Source organism: Miniopterus natalensis, chromosome 18 (assembly GCF_054644295.1).
Source record: "Miniopterus natalensis isolate mMinNat1 chromosome 18, mMinNat1.hap1, whole genome shotgun sequence".
Classification (NCBI taxonomy): domain Eukaryota; kingdom Metazoa; phylum Chordata; class Mammalia; order Chiroptera; family Miniopteridae; genus Miniopterus; species Miniopterus natalensis.
Window position 1 is genome coordinate 9,477,401 of NC_142098.1, and position 13,487 is coordinate 9,490,887.

The 13,487-nt window shown below is 44.0% G+C and overlaps 1 protein-coding gene across 1 annotated transcript in view; it reads left to right on the plus strand.

Moving 5' to 3' along the window:
• Positions 1–13,487, plus strand: part of LPCAT2 (lysophosphatidylcholine acyltransferase 2) — a 56,597-nt gene that overhangs the window by 19,674 nt on the left and 23,436 nt on the right. Inside the window, exons 8-11 of the mRNA XM_087827407.1 lie at positions 589–643; positions 8,666–8,748; positions 9,203–9,328; positions 11,182–11,335. Of these exons, the coding sequence (XP_087683533.1) occupies positions 589–643; positions 8,666–8,748; positions 9,203–9,328; positions 11,182–11,335 (418 nt within the window). The remainder of the gene's footprint in view (positions 1–588; positions 644–8,665; positions 8,749–9,202; positions 9,329–11,181; positions 11,336–13,487) is intronic.

Below are 13,487 nucleotides of genomic sequence, written 5' to 3' on the forward strand. Positions count from 1 at the left end.
AGTTGGAACAACTCTTTCAAAAATTATCTTTGAGAGGGTTGATTATAATCCCCTTCATGAAAACTTGTCTCACGTTGCCATGAAATGCGAAACTTTTCAGGAAATTTCCCCACAATGAAAACATTTATTAGTAACTGAGACAGTTAGGATCAAGTTTCTGCTTTTAAGAAAGGCCAGCTGATTTTTGTTTTTTAAATATCAGAAAAGAGGTTAGCAATGTAAAGTTCTACTCAGGAGTTATCCTGTAAACACATTTATGCACCTTACAATGTGGCCTTGAGTCGTTTCTCTAGGCACTTAGGCCTCTGAGCCTGAGTTGTCTAGGAGACTTCAAATTTGGGGTTCAGTCTGCTGAGCTGCGGCTCTGACTCACAAATACATACATGGTTTTACAGGTAGTGATTGAACTTTTGAACATCAGGAATAGTCTTCTAAGCCCAAGGAGTGTCATAGCTGCTGGGTAGCATTTGTAAACCCCAGATACGTATGAGGCGTGGCCTGGGCGCTGTGTGTGGAGAAGGGGTTGGTGAGTAATATTAGACGATCCTTGTATTCCATATAAAGGGGTCTTCTCTTTTCCCTCTTCAGCTTTCAGCTTTGTGTGCTCACCTTCTGCCAGCCCTTCACGAAGGTGGAAGTTGAGGTAAGTCATTCAAAACGTGGCCTTTCCTTTTAGTTTGAATACCTTGTCCAGAGAGACCGGATGTGCAAAGTCCAGAAGTTAAACACACCATCTTTCAAATAAGCCCTGTGTACAAATTGTGTACCTAAGCCCAGGCGATCAGGCCTAGCCCTTAGGATTGTGTCAGGAAACACCTCTAACTTCTGGGAACCTCCGACGGGTAACCAGTCTGGCCGGCCAGATTCGCCCCACCCATTTCTATGCCTTAATTCCTTTCAACGCTGCCCTCTGCCAAGGTAAACAGTGCACCTTCAGGCCCCCACCAGAGGAGCCACAGAGGCTGGGAGCCCCACAGAGCTGAGGTGCTGCTTGGTCGTGGGACGGCCTCCGAGGTCAGAAGCACACGGAGAGCCCAAGGCAGTCGTATCGGGGAGGCAGCTCGTATTGTTCACGGGACAGTCTTTTGGTTGGAGTTGCAGTGACAGACGGGGAATGGAGGAGTCATTAGGTCATTCTGAAAATTCTGACCATGTTTTTAAGATTCAAAGCTGTTTCCGGAACTATTCTTAGTTTCTAGGAATGGTACGGGATGGACCCCTGAATTCAGAATCTGGTTGGTTTTACTGATACTTTCAGGTAGTCTGTGAAGAGAGAGGGTTCCAGAGGGTTCCTATACGTCTGAATCACCTCTAAACGTACCCCCTCTCCAGCAGATGTAGCAACAGACGCAGAAATGCACATAGAACTGTACTTTTTTAATAGAGCACATGTGTCAGTGGTCAAATTGTGTTACAACAGAGGTATGCAAATTTCTCATTTTATTACCCTGACCACTGTTACCACATTTCCTTTCTGTGTCATGGGTTCCTTTCTTTCTTTCTTTCTTTCTTTCTTTCTTTCTTTCTTTCTTTCTTTCTTTCTTTCTTTCTTTCTTTCTTTCTTTCTTTCTTTCTTTCTTTCTTTCTTTCTTTCTTTCATCCATCTATCCATCCATCCATCCATCCATCCATCCATCCATCCATCCATCCATCCATCCATCCTCTCTGTCTCTCTCTCTCTGTCTCTCTCTCTCCTCCCTCCTAGTTACAATATTTGCATTCTCCAGCCGGTTCTCAGACCTGTTTAGCCTGTTTAGATAATATTTTCTAACAAAGAAAAGAATGTATCCTTTGTCCAACAACTTCACAGATACAATGGCTTTTTACCAGTTACAAATACCTGAATTGGTGGGGATTCCATGTATTTGAATTGTGGTGCAGGGCAAGAAGATGGGAATTTGTGGACTTCGAGTTCAGTATTCTCATTTTAATTATATGTAGTTTAGCCTTATGATGCTACCTTTCACTCAGGGGACTCCTAACAACTTTATGACTTTTGGGTATTTTTAATCCCCGCCATTTAGATGTAACTGGAAACTGCATCCTATCCCAGCAGCCCTTCGGGCGCTGCGCACACCCACACCCTGGCTGGGGACCGTGGCGGCCGGGCCCTGCCTCTGACTCCCCCACTCCGTAGCTTAGTTAGACGGCTCCGTTCATCTGGCTGGGCCAGGTTCAGTTGTCTTGGTTGTTCAGAGGCGCCCTCTTCTTTCCTTTTTCTTTAAAATTGATGGGAATCCTGCGTATTCTTTTTAACATATGTTTTTAGAAGTTATTCTTGACTACTAATCAGGTGAACCTAATTCAGGATATACCCTTCAGGAATGTGGCATTAGTTTCACAGTTTGTGAAATGAACTCGAGTGGATTATTAAAGTGTCCTTTCAGACTCCTTGTGAGCCACAGGCCATCTCAAGAGGTTGAATCCTGTACTTCACGAGCCTCCCCTCGTTAATGATGATTGTCAGATTCTTCAGTTAAGGAAATCACTGCATAGCTAAAATCAAGAGAACGTAATACTGAGGAATATTTCTTACCGCCTCTTTCCCCTTTGTTTCCCTTACACGGAGACCTGTCTTTGAGAAGGTTATTATTTTCTTGACTTTTGGATCTGAAAAACACAAGTTCCAGACCCTATGCCCTGGGGAATTGGTCCTCTGGCATCCTTGAACAGTGATGCCACGTGTGTCCGCCAAATGGTTCTGCTGGAAGCTAGTCTTTGAATGAGCGTGTGGCCTGGCGGGTGCGCTCACAGAGTCTTTTAGTAAAAGATCTTTACTGGCCAGATACGTGACAGGTGTGCCTTAAAAAGCCTATGTCTGGCTTAAGGGCATAGGGTAGGCAACATCACAAAATATGACATCGATTAAGAGCCTGTTGGTTTATCTCAGGAGAGAGGGTGCCTGCGGAGTCAGACTCTGGCACTGTGTGGGCCGCAGCTAGTTTCTGAATGGAAACATGGCATTCACCTTGCTGTGCAGTCACTTTTCTTCTTCATAGGCCGTATCTCAGTTTGCATTCAAAGCATCCATTATATTATTAATATAGCAAAGCGTTTTGTCTGTAGGCTTACAGACATACCTTGCTGTAGGAAAATTCCTTTGCCAAGCTTATGGTGAGCTGCTAGTGACTGGTGTTAGACCCACAATACTTTATGATGGGCGATTCATTGCCTTAAGTCATAGAAAGGGATTTTTTTCCATTAAAGTTGTCTGATTTCTGAAAGGATTGTCATTAGTCATGAGTGTTAGGATCAGCACCTATAGATTTATGTCACTTTTAAAACCTCCTGATTACTTAGGGAAGGTTCAGATACATTTATGGAGTTTATTTAAATATACAGATATACCAAAATGATCCGCAGTTTGGAGTCTAAAATGGGCCTTTTAGAGAAACTCCGTAGCACACATACACACACACATCACAAACGTACGTGCTTGCTCTGACGAAGCTAATGTCTTCTGGAACTTGGTAGAAGTCGGCATTGGTAAAGAGCAGCCGTGGAGAAGTGGGGTGTGGTAAGAAGAGAGCTTGCGGGGTTTGCAGCTCAGCCACCGGAATGCGCTTGAGCAAATGACTGACACCTCCCAGCCTGCGTTCTCACTGGTGAAACGGGATCACACGCGTTTTATAGGGTTGTTAGGATTTAATAAGGTCACTTCTGTGCTGGCACAGGGCTAGGGCTTAGTAAGCATTAACTTTTATTTCCCCTTTTATTTATCATGTAGATTATTCTGTTCTTTTGAAAAGGAAGCAGCAGTTGTTGCTCACAGGCACCTTCCTTGTTTTGCATTTTCTCCTTTTGAAAATGTAACAGAAGAATCCTGGGAGAACCAGCGTTGCACGTTTGTTAAGACCGAGCCTTCAAGTTCTTTTCCGTTGTTGGAAAAAGATAAGATTGTGTAATATCATCACACATCAGACTCGCCTCCTCGGAGTCATCGATTAGGAGGGAGGGATGTGCTGATGTGGCCAGGAAACTATGAGTAAACCAGTTCCGCGGGTCTGAGCCCTCGTGAAGGACTGGCTCTGGGCGACGGGTGGTCTTAAATTACAGGCTGGGGACTCTGACTCTACCTTGTGTGCAGTCGAAGGCCCAGGAGGAGGTGGGGACAAAGGCGCCAACGAGAGGTGTTGGTGTGGGAAGCAGGGCGTGGGCCTCCTTACCTGGGAGGGATGGTGATGGTGCGGTCGTGGGGGAAGTGAGGAGGGAATGGAGCCGTGGAGTCGGCCCCAGGCGGACGGAAAGGGAATTCAGGTTCCCAGCGGCTGGTGCAGGGCTGGAAAGACTCCCCTCTCCCCACCCGGGCTCTATACCTGAGTCTATGAAATAAACCGGCAACAGGTTAACAGGGGGAAAGGTATACAGGTTGATTAATTTTAAATTTGTGCACAAGGGCCATCACGGGGAATAAAAACTGAATTCTTAAAAGAAGTGGTGAGATTTTGAGAGCTCATTTACCATCTTAATAGACGAGGGGGAGGGAGGCTTATAGGCCACTTAGGGGAGAGCAAATGACTTTCCGGAGAGACAGATGGGCCCTTGGAAGCATAGATGAGAGCCTGTGATGAAGTCGCCCCCGTGTGATGTCTCCCTGTTTGATGAATCTTTGAGGCAGGGGGTTCATGCAATTGACTTCTTTTTGAAGGATCTGTCTTCAGGCAGGTGAGGGGATACAGAGAAAGCCTCTCCCTGTATTTGCTGCTTTTCAAGTGACCTCAGCTCAAAATAATCAACACCCAAGTGGCATATTTTGGGGTGGCATATCCTGACCCCCATCACTGTCCCCTCAATGAAGTTGACAGTGAGATGCCTTCGAGATGAAAAGTGCAGTTGCAACCCGAGAGGCATGGCCCGTGTTGAAACAGTGAAACGTGATGGCAGCAGATCAGAGCGGGACAGAGAAGGGCTGCCAGGCAGCAGGGAGATGCAGCCCAGGTTAGGGAGCCTGGCCCTCGCCCGTCACGTAGACACTGAGGAAGCAGACTCGGTACTAAGGAGACGTGTTGGGCACACTGCAAAGGTAAAGGAGGGTCTTCAGCAGAAACGAAAACAAACAAAAAGCCATTGATATGTTTTGAGGCAGTATGGTTGCCTTGGGGAAATAGTAGTTTTCCAGCAGCCGTGGGGACCCCGTGGAAGCTCACAGGGATTTGTCGTAGCCTCGGCCCATACGCTTTTCTTTGGCATCCCTCAGTGGTCTCCACAGGAGTGAGACGGGGGGATCAGAAAAGGTGACCGAGGGTTTGGGATGGGCACCATGGGTGCGGCGGAAGTGAGAGATGCCAGGTGACAGAAAGGCCCTTGGAAGCGCCCCCTGGCTAAGAGCAGGGTGGACCGGCAGGCAGACGTTGCAGGAGGGGCGGATAGAGCGGGATGGGTGGGCCCTGCGAGTGACCATGGGGTTCTCCTAGTCTAGGCAGGACCAGGTTAGGGGGGAAGTAAACTCTCAGAGGGAACAAGGGGGACTCTGGCTGAGGGACTTGTCAGAGGAGGAGATGGGAGTCGTATGTTCATGTCCACGACTGATACAGAATTGAGAATGTCTGTGGCCAGGTAAAGAGGCTGGGAAATCAGATGACAGATGGGCCATCAGTGAGGTTGCCGGGGATGAAGACAGAAAGTGAAGGTGGAAAGGAAAACGTGGGGTTCCGAAGCCGCTGGGGTGCTTAGACGTGTCTCAGGGGACAACGATAGCTAATTAGCCTCTTGGGTGCATCTTTCTTCCCAAATAAAGGGTATGTGCATGCCGAGAGCCTGAGGCTTTGTCAACACGGAAATGTGATATAGAGGGCAAGGGCTTATCCAAGGAGAGGTGACTTTTTTTTTACTAGAATTTCCATTGAATTGCTTCTCAGTAGGCCTGGGGCCCATGGGCAGTACATCCAGACTTTTAATTATTTTTTACTCTCAGTAGATTTTTTTCCCCCTTCAAGAATAAAATACCATGCCAATGTAAGAGTTATTAAAAATCATTTTGTGGAGAATATTATCTGTACTCAAAGAACCAAAGCCATAGTTCATTGTATTATGTTTGGTTAACAGTGGAGCCGTGATGTATTTTTCTGGGGTTTCAGTTTGTGCTACAAATCAAGTGTATTCTATATAAATGATCATTTGGCTTTTTTTTTTTTAAATGAAAAATGAGCGGGGAATTTAAAACTCTGTTATGCTATTTTGTTAGAGGTTTTATCAACATTGATTTTAACATACTGTTTTCTTCCTTGGATTTTACACTAAGCAAATATTAGAGATTTTACTAGAACAGACTGGAGGGAAGTTTTAAAAATACTCATTTGCGGCGTTTGGTGCTCTGGATATATAAGTGATGTGGGGACCTCTGGTGGCTTAATATATTTTTCCATCTTAAAGAGTAACTGGATACTAAACGGGAAGCTAGACTCAGAATTTCAGTTGGAAAGGACCTTGGTGATCATGTAGCCAGACTTTTCACTTGACAGGAGAGGGAACGGAGGCCGTAAGGCTAATGCCGTTTCCGGCACCACACGGCAAATCAAGGCAGCAAGGGTTACTGTCTCTGCAGCACGCCATTGTCCCCTTGGAGAGGATGCTAATAGAATGAATGTGAAAAGTAAAATGACATATTGCAGATTATCCTATAATTCCTGTCCACTTTATCTTAAAAATTCCACTTGCGCCCATGGCATCCTCTGCACCCTCCCTCCCTCTGCTCATGGCCTCGCCGTCTCTTGGTTGATTGCAGTGGGGTTCTCCCTGCTCTTAGCCTCTTGCTCTTGGGCTCACCCGCCCCCACCACCAGAGGTGCTGCTGAAAAACTTGGGCCTGGTCATGTCACTGCCTTGCTCACACTCCATCTCTGAGTCACCATAGCCCCTAGGCTTCTCAACATGACTAACAAGATTTGAAAACAGGTCCATGTGAGTCCAGAAGGGGTGTTATTTATACAAGTCTTTCGTTTTCTTTCAAACTGTGGCCCTGCCACTTGTGTGTGGCTTTGGCCATATCGTTCAAGCCCTTTTAGCCACATTCTTCTATCCAATGGAAATGGTAGAATGTGCCCCAAGGAATTGTTAAGAGAGTTAATCCTACCAAGACCCTAATATAAAGTACTCAGCACACAGTAGGTGCTTAATGGATGGACTTAGCTCATTGTCATAAACTTCTACCCCAGTACATGGAAAACTCCTGGAGGGCAGGGACTTCACTGGCATGTCTTCAGGGCCCCTGAGTACAGGGCCTGGCAGGAGGTAGCCGCCTAAGCCATACTTACTGAATGGAAGTGAGCCATGGAATCCTGAGCCAGCCATTTGATCTTTGTGAACCCCAATTCCTTATGACTAAAATTGGGAGGCTCAATGGAATGAAATAATGCATATAAAGCACTTATCACAGTACCTGGTTCATAGGTATAATTCAATAAACAGTAGCTGTTGGCGAAATCATGCTTATCCCGAAAAAGCTAAGGTCAGCCTCTCTGTAAAGCCTGCTCGGCTGCTTTTCCCTGCCCACTCCTGGCCAAATTAATCATTTCCTATCTCTCACCCTCATACTCCAGGATTGATGGTTTTGTGGGGAAAAACAAGGGTTTTAGAATTTGCCAGACTAGGTCTGACTCCTGCCAAGTGACCTGTTTGACTTTTTTTTTTTTTAAAATATATCTTTATTGATTTCAGAGAGAGGAAGGGAGAGGGAAACATCAATGATGAGAGGGTCATTGATCGGCTGCCTCCTGCACGCCCCCGACTGGGGATCGAGACCACAACCTGGGCATGAATCAGACCCCAATCGCCTGGATCCTAGGTCAACGCTCAACCGCTGAGCCACGCCTGGCTGGGCACCTGTTTGACTTTAAATAAGCTAATGAAGCTTTTCAGCCCTGTCTGTAATTGGGGGTAATAGTGATACTTAGCACATGCTGTGCTGGTCCGTGCTATAAAAATATGTGTCTTCTTTAGAACAAGAATACGGTCCTGTTGATCTTGCCTGGTATACAGTAGATGCTCAAAAACATGTCATAACTTACATATGGCTCCAAAACCCTGTTAGTGTTAGAAAACTATTAGTAAGAACAAGGACAGTTATGTAAATGAGCCATCACAGGATGTCAGCTAGGGAAAAATGAAAAATTTAAATGGTAATAAAGCAAAACAGGGTGTGAAGGAAAAGCTAGCAAGCCCACGCTAAGGGTTGAAAAAAAGCTGATGAAATTACAAAACATGAAGTTCCATGAAAGGAAAGTATGGCTGATAGAGGAATGGATGAAAGATAAACTATGAAAGACAAAGTCATCATCATCGTAACATTTTCACAGCAAAGGGAAGGGAGTGGTAGAAAATGCAGCTCTGAGATCTTAGCAGCTACCGGTGTCCACCTTCCAGAATTCCAGACCTGGGCCCCTTTCCCCCTCACCACAGTCGGGGAGGTAGGTGATCAGAGCCCGCCTTTGAGAGTTGGGGAGACAGTTCGGGAAGGTTAAAGGACATGCTGGTTAACACATAGGAAGACCCAGGGCCTGGAGACAGAGCTCCTGAGTCCAAGCTCTGGGTTCCTTCCATCCCATCAGGTTACTGATGCGCTTGAAAGGCAGGGTTCAGAGAATGATAGGTGACTTATAAATTAATGCCTTTCGCGTTTGGTGTCTGAGTCCCGCCAATTGTTATAAAAAGGTGTCTTTATTTTTCAGTTTATGCCTGTTCAGGTGCCGAATGCTGAAGAAAAAAGAGATCCTGTCCTTTTTGCTGGCAGAGTCCGGAATCTGATGGCAGAGTAAGAGTCTGTATGTGATTATAATCAATAGATAGCTTGAAGAGTGTTTACTAAAGGACATGTAACATAGTTTTAAGGATTTGGGTGTTTTCTTCCTAAGATCCTCAGTCCCCAATTAATTTTGGTAAGTAGAATAATGTTTTCCGTAAAATAGTTACTGTCCATGAGACAGAAGTCAACTGTTACGCTGTTATCGTAGCTAAAACACAAAGCAAACGTGACCGGCTGCAGAAGCTGCGGACGTAAGATTGCCGACCTCCGGCCACAAGACTTGTTCAGCAAATCTGAACAAGCAGAGAAATATGTCTCTTTGGCAATAAAAAGCCAAAGCTACTGGTTTAAAAAGTAGGAAATACTTTTCCATTTACTGCTGTTTGTTGACACATTCAGGCCTAGTGCAAAATCATCACCTGTTTTAAAACATTGCATTTCACTTTGCTTTTGATGCTTTCAGGGCTCTGGGAATCCCCGTGACTGATCACACGTATGAAGACTGCAGGCTGATGATCTCGGCAGGACAGCTGACGCTGCCGATGGAAGCTGGGCTGGTGGAATTCACCAAAATCAGCCGGAAGTTGAAGTAAGCGTATTTTAAAATTACTGCGCTATCATAAAGGTGTTCAAAAGAGACCTGTGTTCCTAATGTTTATCTTCTCTGGTTTTATTAGTGCTCGGCTCTGGTGTTTGTTTTTTGTTTTTGTTTTTTATTATGTTTTTATTGATTTTAGAGAGAGGAAGGGAGAGGGGGAGAGAGAGAAAATCATCAATGTGAGAGAGAAACACCCATCGGCTGCCTCCTGCATGCCCCCCACTGGGGATTGAGCCTGAAACCCAGCAACCTTTCGGTGCGTGGGACGGCACTCAGCCAACTGAGTCACACCGGCCAGGGCTCAGCTCGGTGTTTATTAGGGACCAGGCTTGTGCATTTGCCTCCCCTTTAGTTCAACCAGGTTTGTTTTTTCAAGAACAGTTCATTCAAAACTATGTGTGTGGTCACCGGAGACCAGGAGACGCTAGGTGTGGGTGAGTACAGCTCTGCCTCCCTACTCGGAAACGGCTCAGTGGTTAGTCCGCCCTGATACCTTTTTACCAAGAGGATAGCGTAATTAGACGATACCGGCCTGCAGTGGCCAGAACTTCTCTTTCAGGATAGGAATTGACGTGTAGAGCAGCAATTCTGGCCATCTTTAAGTTTTAAATACTTACCCAAGAGCTACCTTTTTCTTCTGGGTATGTCATTTTTTTAATAAAAAGGCACCCCTTTGTGCTTTTATGATCTAGTTTAAACCATTTAGAAACATCCCTTTTGAATTATCTGGTATGAAAGGTGTAACACCCCCTCCAAGTCCTCTATTACTACAGTTCATTCTGTTTTCATCCCTATTCGGGATTTGCAGAGTCTATTGATTTCATAGACCTTGGCATCCACCCTGGGAGGAAACTGCAGAACCAGTTACTGCATTAAAGTCCAATATTAAAAAATCACATTTTGATACCTGATAGAGCAAATACTATCTATAGTTTTTAGCTAATAAAACGTTTTTATATAATATTCACAATTTGATAGGTTTAGATAGTCGCTGAAATTGGTTACAGAAGAAATATGTGTTAAGTCACCTGTTTACAAGGTAAAGAAAGGATGTGATGGGTCAAATATATGGTGCCGGAAGGAGACTAAACTTTGGGCAGTGAGCACACAATGCAATATGTTTATGTGTAATAGAAGGAGTGCACACTTGAGACTTATATAATCTCATACTGACCGGCTATTTCAAGCCAGAACTTAACTGTGTGGCTGGCTACTTTGGTCAGCAAGGTGTTTAAAATTAGTTAAATTAATGTAAGTGCAGACACATGTATACTTGTGACCAGTCAGCAAGGTGTTAACCAGTGTTACCCAAATAAATTTAACAAAAAAGAAAGAATGTGATGTAAGCTACAGTGTTTTTTCTAGTGTTTATCGCCCTGGTTTTTCATAACTAGTATTGGAGGAAGTGTGTAGGGTCTAATGAATCGCCCTGTCCCAACATTTGTGAAATATGAATTTATCAGCCCAAAAGCTCCATGAAAGCAAAAATTGTATTTTTTTAGCCACTTGGTCAGTAAGTACTATTGACTTACCAAGTAATGTTTAGATTTAAATGTGATTTCTTATTTTCTTCTCATGAGTCATTTATTATTCTGCTACATTGCTCTTCTCAGTTACTTTTCTTTCCCTCTGATATTTGGGGAAATTAGTTATACTAATATCCTTTAAAAAAAAAATCAGGAGCCTGGATCCATGTTCAGGCTGTACTTTAAAATACACATTTTATTCTCCTTTTCAAACGTAACACTTACAGTGTTTCCCTTAGACAAGTGAAAAAACAGTGTTTATGAAACTGTGGCGCGGGCTGGGAAGGGCCGAGACCACCTGCTTCCATGTCCCCGCAGGTTGGATTGGGACGGCGTCCGCAAGCACTTGGATGAGTACGCCGCGATCGCAAGCGCCTCCAAAGGAGGAAGGATTGGAATCGAGGAATTTGCAGAGTATTTGAAGTTTCCCGTTTCTGATGTGCTGAGACAACTGTTTGCGCTCTTCGACAGGGTACGTTAAAGTGCGATCTCTAACATGCAAACGTTTCTGCCCCCCCCAGCATGAATCAATAGCGCAGGCAAGAAAAACTTGTTAGGTCAGTTTTCAAAGAAGCAGGGCTGAGCCCATGGTTTAATTGCATGATTTTATTTTTCCCCCTTAATAGTAATAATAATACATGTGTGTGCGTCTGTGTGTGTGTGTGTGTGTGTATGTCTGTGTGTTTTGTAACAGTTATAATAGTATCTGTTTATTTTAAACCCAGGTCAGAAATAAATATTGTGGCCATGTAATTGTGTTTGAAATATAGAATTGGGAAGGTTTCTGTAACTGGCAAGGATTTAAAAATCTACATTGAAGCTCATATGTTGATGACCTGGGCAGTACTATTCTGTTCTGAAGGTTTCTGGATTTTGTCCAAAATGTGTGAAAGCCAAATAGATTTTATTTTCAAATAACCTTTTATAACAAAGGTTTCAATTCAAGCTTGGCAATTTGCCATGATATTGGGGATACAATGTTCTGCTTGTGACTATGTAAGTACATGAAGTCAGACAACTGAACTATCAGAAAGTCTCCTTAGAAAAGCGTATCAAGATTTCAAATTCTCTATTTTTTTAATTTGCTTTTAATATATAAAATTTACTCACTGGGTTACAGTTGTATGAGTTCTAACAAATGCATAGAGGCGCGTAATACCACCACATTTAAGAAACGCAACAGTTACCAAAAAAGTACTTTGTAGGTATTCTTTTGTAGTCAAGTCCTTCCCCAGCCTCTAACCCCTGACAACAGAATCTGCGCTTTGCAGTCTGGCTTCTTTCACTTAGCACAATGCACTTGAGATTCGGCCAGGTCATTGCATGTATCAACAATCTGTTTCCTTTTATTGCTGAGTAGTATTTCATTGTATGGGCTTACCGTACGTAGTTTATCCATTTCTCAGCTGAAGAGCGTTTGGTTTGTTTCCAGTTTGGGGCAATTACAAATATCACTGCTGTAAGCGTAAGTTTTTGTGCAAATGTAGGTTTTCATTTCATTTGGGTAAATACTAAGGATTGTGATTTCTTTATTTTCCCTTATCTGAGAATGACTCTATTTTGCATCCATTCCTGAAGGATATTTTGGTTGCATAAAGAATGCGGAGTTGATAGCTCTTTTCTTTCAACAATTCATGAACGGTGTTCTACTGTCTCCAGGCCCCCATGACTTCACTGCCTTCCTGACTGTTCGTCGGGTTTTGACTTTCCTCACCAATCCTCCTGCTGTGGCATTTTATCCAGAGGTAGTTGCTTTTTGTATTTTGATCAGAGTTTCTGGTTGTAATCAGAAGACAAGATAGACTAAACTGGGCTCATCCCATCTTGTCTGAACCAGAAGCCCCAGTTCCCTAGTAACCACTGGGAAAAGATATTTTGCAAAGAAATTATAGCTTCATGACAGAAATCGGGACAGGGCATTTTTTCTTGTTTCCCAGAGCACCCTAATGTTCCTAATGACTATGCTCTGTGATGTCATAGATGAACTATTTTTTAACATCATGAGGTCAAGCTACCTTCGTCTGTAGGTGGTGCCCAAGCCTCTCTTCTGGGCTTGCTTGCATCATACAAATAATCTTTCCTTGTCCATGAAATGTCCAGTCTTCGTTACACTTTCTAATAGTACTATTGCGGCACTGCTGTACCATGTGATGAAGATTTAAGGGAAAGGAGAGGAAAATTATTGGCTATAACTGCAAGTTGGAAAAACAGGAACTTTTCACTCGTCCTGAGACTAGTCTTTCTGAGAGATTTATATAGGATGGCTCTAGAAACCATGCAAGTAATTTTAAATAAAGTTTCTGTAGATAGGACAAGAAGGAAGATGGCAGAGACATAGAAGTAAAGACAGAAGATGGGGAAGTGGGAAGTGACATGAAACAGGAACCCAGGGGGACATTTAGACTTCGTGCTCACCAGGATGTTTCATCAAAACTAAAAGTCATGCCCACAGAGGTTGCCCTCTCAGGTGTCACACGGTCATGACTGGCAGTGACAGGGTTGCTGTGAAGCGGTTCTGTCTCTGGATGACTGTGGCACCTGCCACCAGTTGCTCTAGCACTGCTGAGTAAGGGAAAATTTGGGAGAGGGGAAAGGAGTGTAAACCAAGGATTAAAATAACCCCT